This window comes from Chanodichthys erythropterus, chromosome 16 (assembly GCF_024489055.1).
Source record: "Chanodichthys erythropterus isolate Z2021 chromosome 16, ASM2448905v1, whole genome shotgun sequence".
Taxonomy (NCBI): domain Eukaryota; kingdom Metazoa; phylum Chordata; class Actinopteri; order Cypriniformes; family Xenocyprididae; genus Chanodichthys; species Chanodichthys erythropterus.
In genome coordinates, this window is record NC_090236.1 from 6,571,588 (window position 1) to 6,597,973 (window position 26,386).

Genomic DNA, 26,386 nt, shown 5'->3' on the forward strand with positions numbered 1-26,386 from the left:
GATGTCTATAGAAACGGCAATAACACTCCTTTTCATTATAATTAGATGACACGTTTTATTCATATCAGATACACATTGTGTAAGTAACTTGAAAGTTTACTCTATTCTCATGTATTTCGGCAAAGTGGAAGAATTTGCGTGTTGTAAATCCAACAAATCCGATTCTCTGTGCAGCGCAAACTAACATTGTGGCGCCCATCGTGCATATAGCTCTACTAACGCGATCATTATAAAGGAGTTTAAACAGCAAAACACATCCACTTGCACATATTTGATTATCAGAATATAAGATATTTCATAGTTTGTGAATATTTTGAATAAAAATGGAAAAATTAAATAAAAGCAGATCATCAGTCATATAGCGCTGCGGTTTGTTATTTGACAATCAATGACGTGTCACCATGGAAACAATAAAGTGATCTGTTCAACATAAACAATCCGTTCTAAATAACGGGTGCCTTGAAAAACTCATGCTGGGGGCTCAGCCAGAATATTTTAAACTTACGTGTGAAAGGGTTAAGGCTTCGGCATACCAAGACATTTTGGACAATTTCATGCTCCCAACTTTGTGGGAACAGTTTGGGAATGGCCCCTTCCTGTTCCAACATGACTGCGCACCAGTGCACAAAGCAAGGTCCATAAAGACATGGATGAGCGAGTTTGTTGTGGAGGAACTTGACTGGCCTGCACAGAGTCCTGACCTCAACCCGATAGAACACCTTTGGGATGAATTAGAGCGGAGACTGCGAGCCAGGCCTTCTCGCCAACACCAGTGCCTGACCTCACAAATGCGCTTCTAAAAGAATGGTCAAAAATTCTCATAAACACACTCATAAACCTTGTGGAAAGACTTCCGAGTTGAAGCTGTTGAGGGTGGGCCAACTCCATATTAAACCCTACAGATTAAGAATGGGATGTGTACGCACATAGCAGGCATTACAAAACTTTTGGCAACATAGTGTGTGTGTGTATATATATATATATATTACATTTATAAATGCTGCAAAATGTGTTAATTTTTCATGAAAATGCATTAAGTAATGTTAATGAATTGAACCATATTATAAAGTGTTCCCAATATGTGAACTAATCAACTCTTGATGTAAATAAGAATAGCTGTATAATTGGAGCTGTCTTCTAATATATTTTTCTCTGCTGTGCTTGCAAATCAACAATCTGCATCAATTTGCATGAGATTTACCATTATTGTGAAACCAAGTAAATACATTTATGGCGCCAGTATATTTGCAGCTTAGATGTGGCTTTTGTTCTGTGTAAAAACATCTCTAAATTGGTTCACAATTTTGTGAGGGGTCCCCCACATAGTGTTGCCCTCCCGTTGGTGTCTAGTACACAGTGGTTATAATCCTTGGGAAGGAAAATTTGAGGTTAGACCTCTAAGAACTTCAATTGAATACCCCTTTGATTTTTGTAATTGAAAGACAGGACTTTGTTTTCTGGTCACCATGTTGAGCATTGTGATTTCCCCCATTAATTTTTCAAAATAATGGACCAATAAATTCAAATAAATTACATCATCTAGTTCACTGTTCTAGAGAAGTCACATGGAACTCTACCCTTTCGCACAGGACAGTGCAGTTATGAATCAAAGGAGTGATGATGTGGTGAGAATAGAGAGAGATGAACAGCAAACAGTGAACTGGACGGCAGAGACTCTGAGTCATCAAGCAGCGTCTTGGAAATCAAATAAATACGAGAGACAGGGATCAGAAGGGAGCCCTGGAGGAGATGAAAGGGATCAGTTTTCTGACAATCTCCCCGTGGGCAGATCAGAGAGCCAGAGGACCAGGACCTGAGAGGGGAGCGTCTCTCTGGGAGAAACTCACAGGCCTCCTCCAGAGCACTGACCTTAAAGACGCTTCCTGTTCCTGCTTCTGCTCGCTTCATTAGCTTTGAGAATACTGGGAAAAAAAGAATAAAAGAATGGTTTAGAAAAGGAAGAAAGTCTTGCTGAAAAGACCATAGAGTAGAATGAATGTCAAGTATGATTTATTCGTGTTTTGGGGTCCAGCAATCAGAAAAGCAACATGTTAATGACCAACAAGGTGCCTGGTTAAGCAAGTTTAGAAGCCTGGTGGGGTGCCAGCTTCTTGTGTAATACTAGTCTAGACTAAGTTTCAACTTTTCTCTTCTTTCCCTTCCTTTCTCAACATAGCTAATGTAACTAAATTTAGATGTTGAAACATGTTGACCAAGGTAACCATGCTGGTTTTGCTAATCAGCTAGCTTTACAATAGCTTTACATTCAGTCATAGTCCTGGTCATTTCAACAAGAAATATCTTTCTCTTTTCTCTCTTCTTATCCTTTTCTTCTTTTTCTTGCTTTCCGTTTTATAAATAATGAAGCTGGTGAAGCAGGTTTACTAAGATAGACATGATTGTTAAGCTAAGCAACAAGCCTGGTGAGGACACTGGAATACCATCATCACATTTTGGGGTCCAGCATCTAAAAAAAAAAAAAAAAAAAAAGTTTGTTGATGGCCAACAAAGTACTTTTTTGGTTAAGCTAGTTAAAGTGTTAGTTCACCCCAAAATGAAAATTATGTCATTAGTCACCCTCATGTCGTTCCAAACTCGTAAGACCTTCGCTCATCTTCAGAACTCAAATGAAGATCTATTTGATGAAATCTGAGAGATGTCTGTCTCTCCATTGACTGCCTTTGCAACGATCACTTTGACGCTTCAAAAAGATCATAAAGAGATCTCAAAACTAATCCATATGAATCGAGCGGTTTAGTCCAAATTTTCTGTCGAGACTCAATTGCTTTTTATGATGAAAAGATTTAATTGAGGCTTTTACTCACATGTAAATGTTGGTCATCGAACATGAGCAGAAGCTCAGCAAAACATGAATAACGCACAAGAACAAACCTCTTCCAGAAGCTCAAACGTGCTGTGTAACCAAGCATCAAAGTAAATGTTGCAAAGCCAGTCAATGGAGAGACAGACATCTCTCAGATTTCATCAAAAAGATCTTCATTTGTGTTCTGAAGATGAGCGAAGGTCTTACGAGTTTGGAACGACATGAGGGTGACTAATTAATTACATAATTTTAATTTTGGCGTAAACTAACACTTAAAGTGCTTCACCAAAAAGGTACTTTTGGTACTTAACCAAAAGTCGGTAACACTCTATTTTACAGTGCCATAGTTACACGTTACTACATGTACTTACTATAGTAATAACAGTAAATTGTGCATAATTACAAGTAACTAACCCTAAACCAAATCCTAACTTTAACTGTAACTCTAAGTACATGTAGTTAAGTAATAGTACTCAGTTAGAGTACTATAGTACACACTTAGAGTAGTACACACTTAGAGTAATTACAATGTAACTACGGCACTGTGTAACCCAAAGTGTAAAGTGTAACTTAAAAGTCTTAAGAGTTTGGAATGACATGAAGGTGAGTAATAAATTACCAAATTTGTATTCTGGAGTGAACTAACCCTTTAAGAATCCTGGTGGAATACCAGCTACTTGTATAATACTTGTCAGGACAAAGTTAGTCTCAGACTCAGACGTCACGACCACGGACCGTTGGCTGAACTTCTGATGCAAATTGCACACAAAATTGGAAAAAAACTGGTTTTGAAGTCGTCATCTGATTGGTTGAATTCTACAGGATTTCCTGGTGATGTGTGGCGCATTTTTTAACAGTCCACCTTGAAACAAACTTGCCGTGGCACCAAACCCCTCGTGAAAGAAGAAAGCCGTCGTCTTTATAACTGTGACTATGAGCACGTATCAGGATCAACCAAATGCCGGATTTTCAAAAGTATGTGAAGTTCGCTGCTCCATTGTTGCAGGCAGCACAACTTTCTGGAATGAATAATTAATTAGATGCACACCAGTCTGTTATTGTAGGTACATCAACTTCATTTTCACACCCCTAAACATAACGTGGAACAAAACAAACTGTGATTGGTTGCGTTACATATCAGTCAGATGGCCTTGGCAGTCCTTGGCCAATGAAAGCTGCAATAGAGTCCAGACCTTCTGACTTCAGTTTGGCATTGCGAGACTAAGTCACAACTATCTACAGTTGGCTAGCATAGCCTTGCTTGTTATGCTAGTTAAATGTCCTTGTGGGGACACTATATCTTTCTATTCAGTGGTAATCTAAACTGGTAATTTAAGCAAGACTATATTTTTTTTGTATTTCTTTTTCTTTTTTCTCTCTTTTCTCACAGCTAATTAAGCTAGTGAAGCACTTTGACCAAAGTAGCCATATTGATTAAGCTAGTTAAGAAGCCTTGTGAGGGCACCAGCATCCTATGCTGGCCTCCAGCGCCTTAAACACAGCAGGTCTTTTCAGCTGGGAGTTGAGGGAAAGAGATTGAATCAAGGAATGAGTATGTAGAGGAGACGTTATGAAACAAAAGCTCATATTTGTTTTCGTAGGGTAAATGAAAGGCCTGTCCCAGCGGTGTCCTTGACCCCCACCTCCGCCCTTCTTTGTATGACTCAAACGCTGGTGTCATCTCACCGTCTGTGTAAGCCTGAATCTTTCTCCAGACAGCTTCACCCCGACACACACACCATCCACCAGATGGGTTCCAGAAACACCATCTTGCTGTCCCGTCTCACTGTCCAATGACACATTCCTTTATTTCACGAGAGTTATGACTCTAAGGATATTCCGCAGGTCTGTCCTCCTTCCTGCACGCCTCCGTTTATCCTGAGTAATTAACGATGGCAGACCAAACGTGACTCTTTTCTCTCTCTGTGGATTTAGTGGAGCAGAGCAGATCTTTCCCATACAGGGTTTTGAGATGATCACACACACAGACTGACTTCAGTTTTTCTTTTTACATTTATTGGTACTTGCTAAGGCGAACATCACTATTTTATAGCTGTCAACCTCCCAGAACACCCTATATCATGGCAGTGACATTAGCATGAGCAAACATACACAGTTTTTTTTTTTCCAAATATAAATATACACAGATAAGGCATAACATTATGACCACTGACAGGTGAAGTGAATGACACTGATTATCTCTTCATCACAGCACCTGTTGGGTGGGATATATTAGGCAGCAAGTGAACATTTTGTCCTCGAAGTTGATGTGTTAGAAGCAGGAAAAAAGAGCGAGTTTTGCCAATTTGTGTTGGCTAGATGACTGGGTCAGAGCATCTCCAAAACTGCAGCTCTTGTGGGGTGTTCCCGGTATGCAGTGGTCAGTATCTATCAAAAGTGGTCCAAGGAAGGAACAATGGTGATCCGGCGACTGGGTCATGGCTCAATAGCCACTTTTCCACTGTCGGGCCAGTGCGAGCCAGGGCTAACAGCGTGCCTGGCTGGGTCTGTGGCCACAGACCGTAGGCACCGAGGCCAAAATCAAGTTGCGTTTCCACTGTCGGTCCACTAGCTCCACGGAGCTGATCTAAAAACCGCCCTTAAACACACCTCCCTTGATCAAACCTCACACAACCCAACCCATTTCAGCGTGTAGACCATCACCTGACTACGATTAGCTCCGCCTTTCACCTCAACCGCGCCTCAAGCCCCAGCTGGCCCGCATTGGACCAAGGTTTTCGGCGGGCCGAAAAACCCGTGCCTATTGCACCGAGGAAGCACCGAAGAGGCACGATCAAGCCCCGGAAGTGACAGCGGAAACGCGACCGGCCCTGGCTCGCACTAGCACACTCGCCTTTGGCCCGGCAGTGGAAACTTGGCTATGTGGGGAGCGAAGGCTGGCCCGTGTGGTCCGATCCAACAGACGAGCCACTGTAGCTCAAATTGCTCAAGATGTTAATGCTGGTTCTGATAGAAAGATGTCAGAATACACAGTGCATCACAGTTTGTTGCGTATGGGACTGCATAGCCACAGACCAGTCAGGCTGCCCATGCTGACCCCTGTCCACTGCCGAAAGGACCACGGAGCAATGGAAGAAGGTGGCCTGGTCTGATGGATCATGTTTTCTTTTACATAACGTAGAAGGCCGGGTGTGTCGCTTACCATGGGAACACAAGGAACCAGGATGCACTATGGGAAGAAGGCAAGCCGGTGGAGGCAGTGTGATGTTTTGGGCAATGTTCTGCTGGGAAACCTTGGGTCCTGCCATCCATGTGGATGTTACTTTGAAACGTACCACCTACGTACCTAAGCTTTGTTGCAGACCATGTACACCCTTTCATGGAAACGGTATTCCCTGGTGGCTGTGGCCTCTTTCAGCAGGATAATGCGCCCTGCCACAAAGCCACAAAAATGGTTCAGGAATGGTTTGAGGAGCACAACAACAGCACACCTTTAGGGGTCTAGTAGAGTCCATGCCTCGACGTGTCAGGGCTGTTTTGGCAGCAAAAGGGGTACAAACACAATATTAGGAAGGTGGTCATAATGTTATGATCGATGTATGTTATGTTTTTAATGTTGTAATAATTCTTTAATTTTCTTTTTTTCCCCTTTTAAGCCATCTTATTCTTATTTGTATTCTGCTTTTTACATTTTTAGTTGATTTTGATTTCTTTTCCTCTGAACTTTTTCATGGCTCCACAGTCTGAAAACCCCTGGTCTAAGGTTGGAAGTGGAGAAATTTGGGTGTGTGCACCTGCCTGTAAGTGTAGCCAGCTGTCTGTGTGAGCTCCATGTGGCATTCGTCGTGCATGTCCTGTTATTCTCAGAGTTTATGTTCAGTCGCTTACATGTACAGAAATAGCTCAATGGTGTGTGGCCTTGTAATCTTGGAACCACATTCTTTCTATTTGGATCAAAGAGAGAAAGTTTTCAAGGTTTGTATGCATATGTGTATACAGTATATACCATAATTTTGGATCATAGAAAATGCCCATGGGTAGATATATAGCTTCCCCATTAAAAAACAAAACAAAACAAAAAAAACATCTATTGGTCTATTGGTACCTGCAGATTCAACAAACGGACAAAAAAAGTAGATTTTAACTTGAGCGCACACAAAAATTGATGACTCCATTACCCACAATACATGCAGTGAACCACATGTCTTGGAGGAATTTTCCAGACCTGAAAGCAATTAAACTAATTCTGCAAACTGCCTTTCCCACAATTACCGCTGCACACCACACAAATCATTTCATCTTAACGAATTCAAGAATTATTCAATGATCATCAGCAGACCAGATTCTTTAAAAAGTTATCTCACTGCTGATATTAATATCCATGAATGTTCCTAACCACTTTTTCCTGTAGAAATTAATTTTGTGATACATTTTTCAAGATTCATTGATGAATAAAACATTAAAAAGAACAGCATTTATTCAAAATAGAAATCTTTTCTAACAATATAAGTCTTTACTCTCACTTTTTATCAATTTAACATCCTTGCTTTCAAAAGAAGAAAAAAATACTGACCCCCAACTATTACAAAAGATTTCTATTTTAATTTTTTTTTTTTTTTACTTTTTGTTCATCAAAGAACCCAAAAACTGATGAAAATTCAGCTTTGCATCACAAGAATAAATTATATTTTAAAGTATATTAAAAGAGAAAACCATTATTTTAAATTGTAATAATATTTTATGACATTTTTTCTGTATTTATGATCAAAAAATGCAGGCTTGATGAGCATAAGAGACTTCTTTCAAAAACAGTAAAAATAGTAATGTGTCCAAACTTTTGACCTTCTTGTATACCTTCATGTATTCATAAATGTAAATGTAAACAAGTGTGGTGAGTTCAGACCAGCTCATGATTACATCTAGTTCTGTTTAGTTCCTTTGCATTCCTATCAGTTTACTCAAGCTCATTTTCTTGCACTATTTTCGGCTCGCATGTGTGTCTTGTATTCTGTATCTCATATTTTTCACGTTTCTGTTCTTAACACAACATCCATTACATACACAGTTGCCTCCATAATGGGGTTGTGCCACAATTGTCCCCCAGTCACTGACAACAGTTTGAGAGACTTGTTTTATATGCAGATAGATGGTCTCAAAGCAAACACACATGGACTACAAATCACAAAACTCTAGTTTGAATGGGCTTGAAATGATGGGGTCTTTAAATGCTTGTGATGTCTGTAGACTTGCCATCTGTTGAAGTGTTAAAGTTTGTCTCTGGAAGTGTGGATGTCTATTTCTCTTAACAGAGAGACAGACAGGTGACTGAGAGTGTGTTTTGTGTTGGTTTTACTGGTTTCAGAACTGAGATAACAGAGGCACACTGGTCCAAACAAGAGACTACGTTCATTCTAATTACAGGTGCGTCACACAGGTTTAGTAATATTTTGTGACAGCCTTATTTTTACTAATGAACTGACTCCCTTAAATTCTTAGGACTCACAACTGAGTGAGTTTGGTCAGCTTTTGCTGTATAAACAGGACCACAGTGGACAACTAGTTGCCTGTCACACTATAGTGTTAATCACTTTGAACTGCACATACTGTATGCTTTGTTTTGATGGAGATGGAGAAATGAGCTGTGTCATCTGAGTGTTTTAGGTGTTTCATCAGAGCTGCTCCCATCAATGGTTTTGGCGTAATTTAAAATGTAAAAAAATAAAATCATAGCTGTCGGTCAATAAAGATTTTCCTTGGTTGGAATCATTTATTGAATGAGATAATGTCATTTGTGATCAGATTTTCCAGTGTTATGGAAGTTGCAATCTTTATTCATCATCTCTATGGTTACAGACGTTATCTCATGAATAGAAAGGGGCTTGACATCAATTATTGGTTCACATGGATAGTATTCAATCTGCTGTTTTGAATAGTTTGAGTCTCATTTTGTTGTGAGAGTAAATATGGTTGTCAATCCCTGACTGAGAGTTTGACTGCGGTCTGGAGTTGAAAACGTGTCACCTAGTCCTTCATCCATGTTGTAATGTAACTAAATTCAAAACTTTGTGAACATCTACTTGTTTAGATACAGAACTGGTCTGCAGTAAGCTGCTGGGAATTGAGTGGGCCTTGGTCTGAAAATAAAGCCTATACTGCCATCCACAGGCTAAATCCACTGACCACAAAAAGCCACAAATAAATTTGACTGCATTAGGCAGTATATTCAAATATATTCAAAATATATTCAAATACTTTGTATCTTATTATTTAACAGTACTACCATTACAAGAAATCTCTTATGCTCACTAAAGCTGTTTATCTGATCAAAAATACAGAAAAAAAAAAAAAAAAAAAAAAATACAATTTAAAATAATGGTTTTCTGTTTTAATATATTTTAAAATGTTGCATTTTCAGCATCATTACTCCAGTCTTCAGTGTCACATGTTCTTTCAGAAATCATTCTAATATGCTGCTTAAGAGTGTACTCGCAATAGGCACGGTTACCTCGAACCGAGACGGAGCGCGCTTGTCCCCACTCCCCACTCCCCCGCTGGCCTGCACACATATTGCCCTTAACTGCCGAAGCACGCTTACGTCATGCAACTTTTAGAATGGAAGAAAACAGGAACAAATGCACTTGCTCGCGAAGATACTGCCTAATATATTAATTATTTATGCCGCGCAGCGATAGTTAAAGGTACAGCTGACGTTAAAAGTACAATATGTAATAATTTTGTCCGCTAGAGGTAGCTAGAAACCCATTCAAAACAAAGGCGTAGCTTGATGGCACCAAAGGCGTTTCTCAATGTCAAGGAAGGATCCTCGGAAGCCAGAATTTCGAGGATGCTACGTCATCGACATCCGTCAAAGGACTGTTCCAATGTCGAGGATCCTCGGAATTTCAAACAAGGACTGAGTCCTTCGTTCGAAAAATATCCCATACACAGGAAAGGATGCATATGTGTATCCTTCGCGCTCTCAAATCACCCACAATCCTATGCGTGCAGCTTTGCAATCTTGTTCAAAAATGTTTTTAAAACATGTTGGACGTTAGCGGGCAATATGCTTTCAAATGTAAGTATATTTACGTTACCAAACATTTGTTATAACAGTAGTAAATATGTCAGATAAATAAAGTTTAACGTTTAAATGCCAGTACAAATTACTACAGTATTGATATTATAAATTATACATATACAAATTACGTTATTGATGGCTAACTGAACCGGACCGTTGTTAGCTTGTTTGCCATCACCGGCATCCTTTATAAATAACTAGTTAAGTTGTCTAAAGTAATTTAACGTTAATATTATACCATTTATACCATTCACAGCGTTATTCATAGCTTTCTCGTATTTTTTAACGGGGACCAAGGAACAAACGGAGGCGTTCATACGTCTCCGTGTAGAAAACAAGCAGCTGTTTACCGGGGGGGGGGGGGGGGGGGTAATGACGCAATGCCGTGCACTTGCTAGTCTGTTCCATTTACGTGTTCTCTGAATGCTAAAGAGGAGCCTCTCCTAGACTCTGAAGGAAGTGACTTGGAAGGACCAGTCCTGCCAAGGAAGTATCCTTGACATTGAGAAACGCAACAAGTTTTAGAGCGGAATCTTGGGACATGTGGTCTCCATCTCAACGGACGCTGCAAAAGAATAGGGATTGGAGTCGGGAACAAATCATGTTCATGGATGCGATTATTAACGTTACTGTAGTATGAAGCAGAGCAGGACCGAGTGTTGTGGGAACTGAATGAGGACGCTGGAGTGATTGCGCAACACACACCTCACGAACTTTTATTATGACACAGTCGCCGGTGCCGCTTCCGCTTTTCCGGTCATGACTACGAGGTAACACAGCTCTGTTTATTATTAGATACATTTGAGTGTGTTGAAAATGTTATACGTTACTCTGTGTGTTCGCTCGGCGGCTGCTGTGAGACACACATTGCAGTAAGATAGATCGATTTTAGAATATCATATTAAATATTGGATGTCTTTTGTCGATAAATGGCATGCAATTAAATTTAGAACATTGTATGATGGAGAAAATTCTGTATTACTGTTAATAAAAATAAAGCTGCATCTGATTATGCTATGTTAGCTACTTCACAAAATAGTGTTTTTCTCTGAGGCATGGTAAAGCATGGTACTCGAAAAAAAATATCAAGAAAATTGATTTAAACAATAAGACTAAATGTGTTGAGCTATATAACAACAATTGGTTTTCTGTCTATAAATATATCAAAACAGGTGTTCCCTTGTCTATTAAAACGTGTAATATTTTAAAGCATCTTTGGTGTTTCCATGGTTTCTACAAAATAAACCCGGAAACCGAGGGTAACGCGGGTATGACGCAATTGACAGGCGACTCCTCACACGTCCCGGAGCCTTGGTTAAAAATGCAATTTTCTCAAGATTAACAAATGAAGAGTTTCATTGCAAAACGAGATAAATCCGTTTTTAACATTTTTGGTTAAAACATGTTTATTATGTTATCATGTTATTATTTTGTTTTATGGTGCTACTTAGCTGTATTTAAGTTATGAAGGTTTAAATCAAAACAAACCAACTGCAGTTGAATTGATATTAATTGGAATTCACAACCAAAAAACAAGATTTTTGAAAAATTAAAAAAACAGAGTTATCTCGTTTTGCAACGAAACTCTTCAAATAGTTGGAAACATTTGGGATATTGTAACTACTCAAGTGAATAAAATATATAACACTTTTGGATATTTTACTGCAAAAATATTATATATTGCACCTTTAATGAAAGAATTTGCAGCTTCATTCGCAAACTACAATTCCTGTTTATTAATAAGGTGAGAAGCAGACCCGTTATAACCCCAAATACACTTGAATTAATTACATGAATTGATAAGGGTACTATCAGAGTAGTAATGAAGATGTTTGCCATCATAATCTTGACGGTAGCACACACACAAAGTATGGCTGCTCCGTGCTCAGGCACGGCTAGCCCTCACACTGCATGTGAACCGCGTTCTGGCCCACCTCTTCCAAGCGGGCCTGGGACAGCTTAACGAACCGCACCCGGGCATGGAACGGAGCTCTCACACTTGTCAAACGAACTGGGCTTTGAGGGTCAAACGCACTCGGGCACGGCTCAGAGCACTTGTGAGTACACCCTAATAAACATTTCTAATTATCAATGTTGAATCTTAATATTTCTGCTTAATATTTGTGTGAAAATTGTGATACTGTTTTTTCAGGATTCTAAAAAGTTCAATATAACAGCATTTATTTAAAAAAAGAAATATGTATATTTTACATAATATTTAAAGAAATATTAATATATTTTGTCTTTACGGTCACTTTTTATCAATGTAATGAATCCTTACTCAATGAAAGTATTAATTTCTTTCTTTCAAATGAAATCTTCTGCATGTTCTTTCTCTTCTGAATCATCCCATGTATCTTGATGCCTGTTTTTGCTCGCGATTCTTTCTGCAAAACGTTGCAATAACCTTATCTACCACTAGGTGGCAGGATAGGGCTTTTATACTATTACAGAGAAACTTGGAAGGTTTTTTGGGTACTTTTTGAGTGTAAATCTTGCAGTTAACACATTTACTTTATATGTTACTTTATATGTCTTGGTGCTCATGCCAGAGATGCCAAAATATTTTCTGACCCGTTTCCTCTCTCTAACCAATTAACCAATACAATCCCAACAATAATTAGGTAACAATTTTGGGCAGCTTATCTGCATTGATTGTAGACCTATATGTTTTTCACATGAGTGTTTTTGTTTGGCAATACTTGTCTGATCTGTTAGTTTTTGCCTCAGTCATTTCTGAACTTGGGAGATGTTTGCATGCATATGTCCATGTGTTCAATTTAACGGCATTCTGCCAAATTTGTCCTCAGTCATAACATTTTGGCCACTCAGCGTCTGGCATCGGGCAGTGCCAGCTTGAAGCCACTGGCATCACTTTGATGCTGGCACAAGCTGTGCACATCTGGCCTGTTGTTACTAAAAGGACACAGTCAGACAAAAAGGCGTTCACTCTCTCTGTCGTCATTTCTTTTTGTGCAAATAACAAATTGCAAAACAGTGAACATGTTGAGGTGTAAATGCAAGTGAAAATGTCATGGATATTCAGTGTGATTTTGTTGACATGGAGTTTAACACTGTACTAAAGCTAGTTTTCTTTGTACAGATAAATTTGCATTCAAATCGACTGCATGCATTGATACAGCAGTTTGCTATTGATCTATGATGTTGGTGGAAAGCCTACTGGGGAAGGGGTTGAACAACCTTAATAATGTATGTAAGCATTACAAAGACTTCTGTTGTTTTGTTTTTAGAGTGATTGATTTACTGAAGTGCCGATATACTGTCTGTACTCACAATATATAGCTGGAGCACAGCGGTATTGATTACATATAGTGGACTGTTTCTGGTTTGTGTTTACCATTCTATCGTATTACATTGTAATCCAGATGTATTCATGGAGACAAGCTCTTAAGTGTGTTTTTAACATTTTGTGTGTGTGTGTTTGTACTCAGACAATAGAGAATAGTAAAACAACACTTTGTAAATTTGTTTATTAAGTTTGAATTGACCTTTCTTCTTTTATCTGGAGAAAGAACTGAAGCATGAAATTGTCTGCGTGTAATATCCTTGTACTGCAATAGGGGGCAGTAAAGAGACTAGTTTTATTTGCAGCTCAAGATAGTACAAAACATATTATTTGTGCAGTATATAGTATGTAAACTCGGAGTATTCACCGAAATTACATTCTGCATTTCTTAAAAATATGTAGTATGCATTTTTAACATCTGAGTTGATTGTACTGTTTAAAGTACAGATGTTTTTACACAAAAATATGATATTAAAATAATAAATACCAGTAAATAACAATGCCAATAAACCATAAAAAGCAACAATTACAAACATGACTGGTATAAAAATAACAAAAACAAAAACAAGTGCTAGATTTGAGTGCACACAGTAATCATGAAGGATAAGCTATTCTGAATAAATGAGTTTTAAGTTTGACTTTAAATTGAGATAACGAGTCTAAATTATGGATGTTGACTGGGAGAGGATTCCAAAGGCCAGGAGAAGCGCGACTAAAGGCCCTATGGCCCATGATGGTTAGACGAGCAGAAGGTATATGGAGAAGAGTTCGAGAAGGAATGTAGGGCTGTAAGAGATCTGAAAGGTAAGATGGAGAGAGGTTATGAAGAGATTTGTAAGTGAGGAGAAGAATTTTAAATTCAATCCAGAATTCGATAGGAAACCAATGAAGCTGTTGAAGTGATATGGTAATATGTTGTACAGACTGAGTTCAGGTTATGATACGAGCAGCAGAATTCTAAATCAGTTGGAGTTTATGAAGAGATTTGTGTAGTAAACCAGATAAAAGACAATGCGAGAGGTGACAAGCGAATGAACGAGAATAGCAGAACTATGCAGAGTGAGAAATGGATGGAGGCAAGCAATGTTACGGAGATAAAAATAACAAGACCTGGTTATGTTATTAATGTGAGCTTCAAATGAAAGGGTGCTGTCGAAGATGACCCATAAGATGAAAAAAAATTGTCAATGGATAAAAAAACTGCAGGACCTAGAGAGAGGCAGAAGAATGGAATCAATGCTATTGCCATTTCATTCATTCTGACACTTATTTACACTGTTAAAGAGTTGGATTCTCATGCTAAACATGGCCAAAGTTTCAAAAAACGAATTGGACATATGACAGTATTTCTGTCCCAAAAATACTTCAGATTCAGATTCCTCACAGGTTTCAGTTTTCGAGCATGGCCCTTAATTGTGTTATGTAATTCCTTGTACGGACACTTCTCCCCGAAGAGTGCACACACACATTAACCAGAGCAAGAGCAAGAGCACACCCTATTAACGCGTTTCGTTTGGCTTTACGGAAGTCATCGGCAGCCCTGTACAGGACTTGCTCGGGAAAGATTTGGCACTTTGTTTTTAGGCCACGAAATCAACAGTGTCACCAAAGAAGTTTGTTTTTGGTTGTGAGGGAAAGATAACCTTGCTTCCCAAAGAACCCAGAGTTAAGTGGAGCTGAGAGATTTATGCTCACGCATTACATTGATGCGCTCTCGATATTTGTCATTAAAATAACCATAGAAACTGCCTTAAATTAACTATCAAAATAAGGATTAAGTTGTGTATGATAGTCGGTTAAAATGAATGAAGAATATCTCGTGTTTTCCATGGCTGCTCGTGCCCTCAGGATTGGCGCTTATGGTTTTATAAACAAGGCCCAGTTTGACGCTGGATTTACAGAGAGAACTTAGAGAACAAAATTTTTCAGTTTTACTCAAATTAGGGTGATGCAAAAATGAGTACACCCCACTGAAAGTCTCTGGAGCAAAGCTGAATTTTAGACTACAAATGTCTAATTTAACAAGAATTAAACCACAGGTGAGTCTTATTATTCATTCAAAGGTGTCCAGCAGAAAAGGGTGTTAAAAACCCCTTCCCATTTCATGCTGTCAGCAATGGCACCACATGAAAGAGAAATGTCACAAGACCTGAGAAAGAAAATAATTTCTTTACACCAAAAATAAAAGTAGAAGTTAAACTGTGGTGACTATTTCCCGTGACACAATACGGTGTACACTGCAGAGGAATGGCATGCATGGGTGCCGTCCACAAAAGAAGCCTTTCCTAAAGCTCAGGCACAAAAAGGCCCGCCTAGAGTTTGCCAGGGCCCATGCTGACAAAGATGAAGACTACTGGGACTCTCTACTCTGGAGTGATGAGACCAAGATAAATGTTTTTGGAACTGATGGCTTCAAAACTGTATGGCGTCGCAAAGGTGAAGAATACAAAGAAAAATGCACGGTGCCTACAGTGAAACATGGTGGTGTCAGTGTCCTTATGTGGGGCTGCATGAGTGCTGCTGGCGTCGGGGAGCTGTGTTTCATTGATGGCATCATGAATTCACAGATGTACTGCTCTAATACTGAAAGAGAAGATGCTATCATCACTCCGTGCCCTTGGTCATTGTGCACTTTTCCAACATGACAATGATCAAACACACATCTAAGGCCACTGTTGGATTTCTGAAGAAGAACAAGGTGAAAGTGATTCAGTGGCTCCTGATCTGAACCCAAATGAACACCAATGGGGAAGAGACAAGTTGAGCATCACTCTCCATCCAGCATCCAGTCTGTAAAAGAGGTCATTCTTGAAGAATGGAAAAAGATAGATGTTGCAAAATGTCACCAACTTGTTCATTCCATGCCTAGAAGACTTGGTGCTGCCATTAAAAATCATGGAGGCCATACAAAGTACTAGATGTCGTAGTTTTTGTTGTGGGTTGTACTCATTTTTGCATCACCCTAATTTGAGTAAACATGTCTTATTCAAGTTTCTTTGTGTTTCTCTCTTTCTCTCTCTGCCCATTCCTCGCTTTAGGGAGTGAGTTTAAAAGTTCCCTAGCTTTATCCATGCATACTCAGGAATGTGTTTTAAATCCAGTGCTGGAAATAGTGCTGCAGAATGACTATAGATAGAATGAGAGGGATGCAATCTCAGGCAGTGACATCATTCCCTGCATCTAAATGATTAGTGTGTGTACAGTGTGTGTACAGTGTGTGTGTGTGTGTGTGTCTGTGTGAGAGAGAGAGAGAGAGAGAGAGAGAGAGAGAGAAAGAGAGAGAGAGAGTGAGTAAGTGATGGTGTGCGTAAGCCCACAAATGGGAGGTCTGGGTTTTGCTTCCGAAATTCCGAAATAATTGAGAACACATCTCAGTGGATTTTCACCTCAACACACACCCTCATTACAGTGTTATCTGGAGCTCATTGACTGCTGTATGCAGCTGACCTGTGCAACTATGAGGGAAACAGTGAAAGTGTAAGGGACGTTAAAAACACCGGGTTGAGTTCAAAGAACAGGAAGTTCTCTCCATGGGGCGTCACTGCTGACCAATTAATGCCACATTCACAGGGTCACACACACTAAAGGATGGCCTTTAGTGTGTGTGTGTGTGTAAAATTGGTTTCTCAGCCAACCAGGGAGCCAGGCTTCAGGGAAGAGCCTTTAATAGTGACCAGGCAGAACTAGTGACCATGTTTAAGAGACTGGGGCAGATTTACCAGTAAATGTTCCCATAAACAGCCACTTCCTTCAGTTAATTTAGAGCTATAACAGGCTCATCCAGGAATCTCATTTGTTTTTTTCCCCTCTTCCTGTACTTTCACTTACTCATTCACTTGTTTAACTGCTTTACTGTTTATATATATTTATATATTTAAAAAGTATCTTATGCTCACTAGGGCTGCATTTATTTGATCAGTAATACAGTAAAAACAGAACTATTGTGAAATATTACAATTTTAAATATATATATTTTTTTCTGTTTTAATATATTAATATATTTATTTATTCATGTGATGGTAAAGCTGAATTTTCAGCATCATTATTCAGTCTTCAGTATCACATGATCCTTCAGAAATCATTCTAATATGCTTCCAATAGATTATTCAAAGTAGGCAAGTTGGTGGGTTTCCTTAATGACCAGTTGACTAATCCGTCTTTAAGGGATAATTCACCAAAAAAAAAAACAAACAAACAAAAAAAACAATTCTATCATTTACCCACTATATTATTTACTTTCTTCTGCAGAGCACAACATATGTTTTGAGTAATGTCTCAGTGTTTATTGTCCATGCAATTAAAGTTAAACCTTACTGACTTTCATTAAGGACAAAAACAGGTAATACATTCTTCAAAATATCTTCTTTTTTGTCCCACAGAAGAACAAAAGTCATACAGGTTTGGAATGACATGGCGATGCGTAAATTATGACAGAATTTTTACATCTTTTTAAAAGTTGGACTATTTTCTAACTTGTCACATCATCTTAACTCTCAATACTCATAGCTAAATTTGTGCCTGATTACAGTGCCGTTCTTCTTCATTTAATCCTCATTTGATGAATACCGACAGCCACGCCCTAAACCACAACACAAATCTGAGTTATTTCTGAATATTCTGCTTCCACTGAAGGCGATGCCGCAATGAGAGTAATTAAAACCTTCATGAGGAAATCTAATTCACAATAGCGCTAAATAATGTCTTGTTTCCTATATTTTAGGAGTAGAGTGTAATAATTAAAATTGTCTCAATACAGCCAGTTGGATTTCTTAACCCTACTAAAATGTGTGTGTGTGTGTGTGTGTGTGTGTGTGTCTGTGTGTGTCAGGTCTGTTGAGGTTGACATATAAACACCCCCGACATAGTAACAGAATGAATCTGCCTTATCTTACCTCAAATACACTCTCCCTCTCCCTCTCCCTCTGTTTTATCCCATCATGTTCAGTGTGTGTGTGTTTGCATAACATTAATGGAGAGAGTTATTGATATTGCACTCAATAACACACAACACGCATATCTGCTGCTTTTCAGTACGGAAACATTGATGCTTTGAGCTCTGTGTGTGTGTGTGTGTGTGTGTGTGTGTGTGAGGTCAGTCCATTGCACACACACGCACACACATGTTTGTTTTTGTGAATTGTGGGGACTTTCCATAGACTTCAATGCATTTTACACTGAACAAACTGTACATTCTATCCCCCTACCCTGCCCCTACCCCTAAACCTAACCCTCACAGGAAACTGTGCAAACTTTTACTTTTTCACAAAAACTCATTCTATATGATTTATAAACCCATTTACATTGTGGGGACCGCTGGCTGGTCCCCACGATGTAGGTGAACTCAGGTTTATATTACATCATGGGGACATTTGGTCCCCACAATGTAATATAAACAAAAGCACACACACACACACACACACACACACACACACACACACACACACACACACACACACACACACACACACACACACACACACACACACACACACACACACACACACACACACACACGATGCAGCTGTTGGCCACATGGGCATCTGTCCCTGCCACTGGCAGCCACAGTCTGCTTTCCCATCATCCCTTGGGGCAGCAAGCTTGGCTCTGGCTCTGTTCTGTGGTTTGTCTCCACCATTTGCTCATCATCTCACACTCCCTGATCTTTCCATCTCTATAGGATTCTTTTCTTCACCTCTCAGTCTATTTTAAGCATTGTACATCTTGTTTTATTTGGCTCGTCTCCCATCTGTATTGATTGGCATCCGTTCTCAGTGCAGATGTGTGTTTGGCACTGCCTGCAGGTCTGTCTCTGTGTTATTTATAGAATTAAACAGACATTTTTTAATTCGAACATCTGACTTTTCCTCATCCTGTTGGGTTATCTTACCTGTTTTCTTCATCAGAGACTGACGATCCAGAGGTGAACTCACCAAATGTCTTGAGTCTGGGCATGGCACAAGAGATTGGATCCAAACAACCAGATGGTCACGTTAAAAAACACAACAACCGAGTCATTAGCAGACAGTGAGCTAACTGTGAGCCATAGCCTGAGATCAGTGCACTTCCCCTGCAAAAATTAAAATGAGGCATAAAGAGTCTTTTAAATGTTTTTTTTTTTTTTTTGATAACAATAATTATTCTCACAATCATATATTAATCTGAGATGCATGACCTGTGTATCTGGAGTTCCTGTATAATTCACCTCTGTGGTAAAACTACCTGACTTGCCATGTTGGCCAGATGCTTTCTTAGTTTAACCTGAGGCTGTGTTTGTACTTTCTTGGACAAAAACTGATATGAAAACGTAAAATGCTTTTCAGTTGGGTAGGAAGTTACATGGTGTTGAATTGCAAAGTTTGTGCATGGTATTTTATTTATTAAAACAAAATACCATGCTGATTCTTAGGTTTTTGATTGTCAATGGTTGATAATGTCATAATGGAACATTTTTTATAGATAGATAGATAGATAGATAGATAGATAGATAGATAGATAGATAGATAGATAGATCGATAGATAGATAGATAGATAGATAGATAGATAGATAGATAGATAGATAGATAGATAGATAGATAGATAGATAGATAGATAGATAGATAGATAGATAGATAGATAGATAGATAGATAGATAAAATTGGACAAACCCAATGATTGGGTTGTTTTAACCCAGCGGTTGGTTGGTTGGATGGATGGATGGATGGATAGGATAGTTTGGTAGATGTTCGGTACATTAGTTAGCATTAGTTAGATGATCAGATGGATATATATATATATATATGAGAGAGAGAGAGAGAGAAAAAAAATGTAAAAACGGTTTGGTACTGTAGATGTTTAGTTAGATGTTTAGAGATGGATAGATGGATGAATAGAAAGACAGACAAAGATAGAAAATGTTAAGATGGATGAATGGATATATTTTGACTCTTTATCCTGCAATCAAGACTTGGCTTTGACATCTAACTTCAGATGAATGACACCCTCTCTTAAGCACACATCTTGTCAAAGCAGCTCATCCTCTGCAGTGTGTGATTGCTATTTTCTGTCTGGTGTTTCCTCGTACAGGCAGGCTTCCATTGTGTCTCTGTTCTGAGAAAGATGTAAGAAGGACAATAGAGCTGTCCGTTCCACATGCAGCAGAGCAACGTATTCTGAGAAAGTTAGAGAACTCTGAGCTTGTAATTTACATGTCTGTGTCACGGCCCTCTCTGCCAGTTTATCGTGCTCCAAACCTCTAATTTATCCAGATCAGATTTGCACATTCTAGTGGTTCTCATTCACTCTCTGTCGCCCCATTAATTACAGAGCAGCTCTGCTGTTTGCAAAAGATCTCATTTCTGTTTCTCTTCCCTCTCTCACACAAATGCTGTCACATTGGGAGGATTCTTTTTACTTTTTTTTGGTAAAACATATGATTCTTTGCAGGATTTTGGGTTCTGTTATCAAGAACTATGTATCAGTTTATAGGGTTCTTGAGTTGGCTGTTTAGTTTTTTTGAGATTGAAAAGGTTCTTGAAATTATGTAATAGGTTTTTCAGATTAGCAAAGGAAAAAAAGGAAATGTGAAGACTCCTGGAGCCATAGAACCTAAAAAAGTTTCTTCTATGGCATCATAAGAACTTAAAAAATTATTCTTGTGGCATCAGGCTTTTAAAACATTTTTTTGGACTGTTAATGAATCTACAACATTATTCTCAAAATTTTTAGATTTTATTTTACATGTCTCACTTTTTTTTTCTTACAAATACCTTGCAACCAGAAGCATTTACATATGCTTTTCATGCTTTTCAAAACTTTTGGAATCTTCTCTGTTTCCTTGGAACTCTGGGAATGCATGCATTGATTATGGGATGTTTGCTGTGGTTAACTTGCTTCATGCTGGGAACCAGACAGCATCTTGTAAGAGATGTTTTTAATGTTTATTTTCTGTGGCTTTATTCAAAGTTTGTTTTTATTTGCATCATTGTTTGTGTGTATTCATATAATTATGTATATAAGGCTGTCTGAGTCGTTTATTTTTTTTTAAAAATTCTATTTTGAAATGCATTTTCCATTTCTTTAGATTTCATTAATTTTCACTCCATGACTGTTAATTTATTTCTATTTATTTATTTACTTTCAGTTTAGTTTTTCAGTATATTTAGTTGTTTTAGTTCTTTAGGGCTGCCAAAGTTAATGCATTAACTAGTATATTTTAAATGTTTAACTGCATTTAATTTCTTAGGGCCATCTAGTGTTATCGCCATCTAGTTGCATGGAGAGTTCATGTTCACAGTGCATTAACAACTCTCGATTTTAATAATTTGTTAGTAAATGTTGAAATTAACATTAACAAAGATTAATAACATGATGTATAAGTGCATTATTAGTTCATGTTAACTAATGTAGTTAGCTAATGTTAACAAATGAACCTTATTGAAAAGTTTTACCAATACAGTTGGGATAAATGCTTCAAATTTTATGTACCGTAAAACAAAAATATATTTTTGACTATATTTATTTTTAGTTTAGTTAGTTTTGGAGTCACTAAAATGTATTTTCTTTCTTTTCTTTTTTTTTTTATTATTTTTTTTATTATTATTTGCAATGCTTCATGGTCTGTGTAATTAATTGCCTCGTAAAACACAATTACACTTTACCTTTGTCTTTTACCTTTATTCTTTTTCTCTGGTTTTCAGATATTTTTTTACTTTTGAATGAAATGTGATGTTGCGATTTCCTCTCACAGCTGGTCATTTCTTCCACAGCTTAACACTCTTTCTTTGGAGAAAAAGAATGGATTTCTAAGAGAGAGAGAGAGAGAGAGAGAGAGAGAGTAGATTACAGTAATGCAAAATGATCCTGCAATAAAGGATGTCCAGACTAGAGCAAATGTAGTCGTTGGAATCTTTATTGTGTGTGTGTGTGTGTGTGTGTGTGTGTGTGTGTGTGTGTGTGTTCAGTAAGGAGGATTCTAGGATTCTTGCTCTTCTGGGTCACACCCAGGGATTATAGGCTTTTGTAGTACACCATCATTAAGAGAGAGAAAGTGAGCCTTTTTCTTTGAGACATCGTATTAAAGCAGCATAGGATTGCCTGTGTATGTCACTGAATGTCTACTGTATGTATGTCAGAGTATTTTGCTGTGTGTTTGGAATATGAGGTAAATGTCTAAATTCTAGCTGCATTGTCTCTGAAATCAGGTGAAATTCATGAGTTTAGATGTCTGAATTCATAATCAAAGCATTTTAATTGTGAATATCTCTGAGCTGCTACACTTATAGATTTATTTTATAATATTAAGATTATCAGCACATCTGGAATATGTTTCCATATTTTTCACAATATGGTGCCATATCAAAGTACAGGAATAGTTAAACACAATTATTAGATGAGACAATACATGGGTCTGAGAGGTATAATATTAGATACAACATTATAGTTGACAACCAGCTGAATTTTATCTAATAAATGCATGTTGGAATCAAATCGATCGAAACTGAAATAGATTTATCGAAAAAATTGCAGTCTTTAGTGTCCATGCTGGAGATGCCGGTTTGAGTCCTGCTCAGAGCTGGTCGAGTAGGACCGGTTACATTCGGTGCCGTGACCCGGATGGGAATGAGTTTTAGGGGGGTAAGTGTAACGGAAACAAGCTAGTAAGAGCTGCGCGTGTAAACCTCACTCCCCTGACCTCAAGAGGCGCGCTAGCGACTGATGGTAGAGACTGTGGTTTTTAGCGTCCTTGTTAGCGTGCCTGCGTCCCATGCCGGAGACGCTGGTTCAAGTCCCGTTTTGAGCAGGTCGAGTAGGACTGTTAACACAGACATAAAGATTTGACCAAAAACACCAAAATCTAAACTTAAGAATCTTCCACTGTGCATAATGTGAGCTAAATATTGTTGCAACATTAGTTAACAAGCCATTGGTAAATGCTATGCTTATAGCTCTTTAATGGAAGTATTTGCGTCTTTTAAGTTGTAAGGATGATTAATTGTGCCCTTGGGCAAAGGCACTTTAATGTTAGTTTGTGTGGAGTTGGACCATAACATGGGTTAATTTCATGCATTAGGAATAATTTTAATCATATTTATCTCTGTAACCAAATATTGAAAATAAGAGCACCCACACAAAATTCAGTTAACATTCACAGTCACACACAACCCCATATGCATATTTCTTCAATTTGTGTTTGTGTGTTCTCATCACATCTTAAAATTGGGCAATGAATAATGTATTTTTAGTGTGTGGGTTGAAAATTCACGCTTTCAGAAATAATATTGGCAATTTTTTTTGTAACAGCATGATAATGAGAGAGTGAGAAAGAGGTGTACTGTGCTTGTAATTACATGGCTTCTGTGTGTGCGTGCAGGTGTTTAGGACTTTGCTGTTGGGAAAGCAGTGAACTTTCCATTATGAATTGATAATTCCTCTTTTTCTGTCACTCAAACTTTCCTCTCCACCTTTGGCCAAACACTTCCCCTCTCTTCTACTAATCCTTTCACCCCATGGATTGTCCATTGCAGTAATTGAGTCCTGAATGGACAGTTCATTAGTGCAGTAGCTACTTCTCCAGAACCCAGAGGTGCCAGGAATAAGTGTATCTGCTCACTCAGCACTTCAGTTTATCCTTCAGTCTGGTCTCCAAACACAACTGCCCAATTGATAACATGCAGCTTCAGCTTCAATTTACTTCAGAACTGATCATGCTGACTCAGAATGTGCTTTAACGCAAATCCTCAGGAGCAACATACCTCAACGCAAGCCCTCAGGATCAATGTGCCTCAACAGAAACCCTCAAGAACAAAGTTCTTCAACACAGACACTCGGGAACAACGTCCATCGAAGCAAACCCTCAAGAACAATGCATCTCAACCTCAACACAAACCCTTAAGGCCCTGATATACTCACAACGAAGTTCTTTTTGGCTCTTCGCTTAGGGATAAAATGAAGTTCAAAATACGTGACCACCGATATACTCTTAGCGAACATTCGACGATGCCCTCTCTGCTGAGAGCGGAGTTTAGATGGATATGTTATTATGGACCGCACACTTTCCTCTCAATAACAAAATAAACACAACAAAATTGAGAAAACAAATTGACCTTCAGGAACAACAAATCTCACCTTAATCATGTATTGTCAAACCTTTTCCTGTTACTGTAACACGCTATCTTTTTCCCTTTCTCTCAGTCTCAATCTCTGTATTATTCATATGTCTGACTAAGTCATTTTGTATATTGCATCTCACTTTCCTTCCAGACTGTCAGACTTTCTTTTCGCCTTTCTTTGTTTCTGTAGTATGTAAAGGCTGGCCCACACTAACAGTTTTTAAAATCTTATCAAGATTTTCTAATTGTGAGAGACCACAAACATGACGATAAAAAAACAATCTAACAGTATTGTTACTATAGTGTGTGGAGTGCCGCGATGTGACCACAGACACTAACCGATACCATTCAAAAACAACCAAATACTGACTGTGAACACAGGAAATCTTGCAAGAAGAAATGGCAATAATAGTGTTTGGACTGCTTTTTACAGAAATTTTTTGGGGGAAATAAAAGATTTGGATGAAGTCGTGCTATGCTTCCATCTTCCGTCAGCTCGCTTTCTGATTAGGTATCGTTTCATTCCACGTGATAATCTACAGATCTGCATGTATGTCCTCGGCATTCCCCCAACACGATTAGATTTCCGATCGTAAACATTCAACATGTTGGATATTTACAATTTGAGATTGGTGCAACCCGACGTTCTTCTGAGCAGATTCAAAACATGCTTAGTACACATACTTGTTTCTTTGAAAAACAATACTACAGGCAGTTATTCTACTTTGAAATGTGCGTTCTATGTCTGATTGTGTTTTTGCTTTGGTCTGTGTAATCCTACCTGCTGCCAATTTACCCAATAGTATTTCGATACCAGGGGTTACCAATTGGCGTAAAATGCAGTGTATTGTAGCCACGGAAGCCAGAAAACAAACTATATGTCAGAGATCGCATATTCTACCCAACCTATGTCCAGAGGCATATTAAAACGTGGAGAAACCAACTCATCAACTTACAATGTAAGGTTCGTCACCTTCCATTGTCAATTGCGCTTGTCTCTGTTGCGTATCCTCGATCTGGCAACCTGTGTGAGCGTCGAGTCTGAGGAGGATGGGGCGGGAGAAACAACCCTCTCAAATATTTTGAATTTGGACTGCAGTACCCATTTCAACAATTAGCTGTCAATATTACAAACTGCACCTTTAAGCAGTTCAGACACATATCGCTATGGCCTCTTACAAGACTCTTATTAGCCTGATTTCTAACTTTTATGGCCTTTCTTCTCTTTTTATTATTCCAAAGCAGTCTCTCATCAATACCCTCACATACTTCCAACCGACACCTCCGACAGCAAACACACCAACAATTAGACTTCATAATGCATCATTTCTGTCAGGGGATCTAGAAGTCCAAGCCATATTGATCTCCTAAGCTGTCAGGACAGAGTGCCGTCCATATTACGGTAAAGCCAAACAGTAGATTGAAGATTTAAGCTTCCAAGGGACCTCAACCAAAGGTTGATTTCTGCTGGGTCTTCATGGTGCAAATAACAGCTGACCATCTCTTAATGTTTTTGTCTTTTTCTCTCCTTTCTCTCAGTTATACTGCAAGAGTGGTGGGCAATGGAGTTCGTGCTCAAAGACAGAATCCAGAAGTAAGGGTCAGAAGTGCTGATCCTGTGCTTATGGATGTTAAAAACAGACTTGAGCTCTTCAACATGGTAAGGAATATTATGATTTGGTGATGTACTGCAAATATCTGCCATATCTTGAAGTGATAGTTCACCCAATAATAATTCTGTCATCATGTACTTGCCCTCATGTCATTTTAAACCTGTTTGCATTTCTTTCTTCTGTGAAACACCAAAGAAGATGTTTTGAACTATTTAATTTTAAAATATCTTTTGTATTATTTTGTATTCCAAAAAAAAAAAAAAAGAAGAAGAAGAAGAAGAAGAAGAAGAAGAAGAAAAAAAGGGGGAAAAAAAGCCTATTATACCTATTATGTTTGGACATACAGTCGTGCTCAAAAGTTAACATACCCCTTGCAGAATCTGCAAAATGTTAATTATTTTAACAAAATAAGAGGGATCATGCAAAATGTGTTATTTATTTAGCACTTTCCTGAATAAGATATTTTGCATAAAAGATGTTTACATATAGTCAAAAAATAGCTGAATTCATAAAAAT

At 38.4% G+C, this 26,386-nt stretch overlaps 1 protein-coding gene across 2 annotated transcripts in view; it reads left to right on the top strand.

Moving 5' to 3' along the window:
• Positions 1 to 26,386, top strand: part of gpc5c (glypican 5c) — a 170,279-nt gene that overhangs the window by 75,010 nt on the left and 68,883 nt on the right. For both annotated transcript variants that reach the window (XM_067363461.1, XM_067363462.1), the window contains one exon: positions 25,797 to 25,917. In XM_067363461.1, the coding sequence (XP_067219562.1) occupies positions 25,797 to 25,917 (121 nt within the window). The remainder of the gene's footprint in view (positions 1 to 25,796; positions 25,918 to 26,386) is intronic.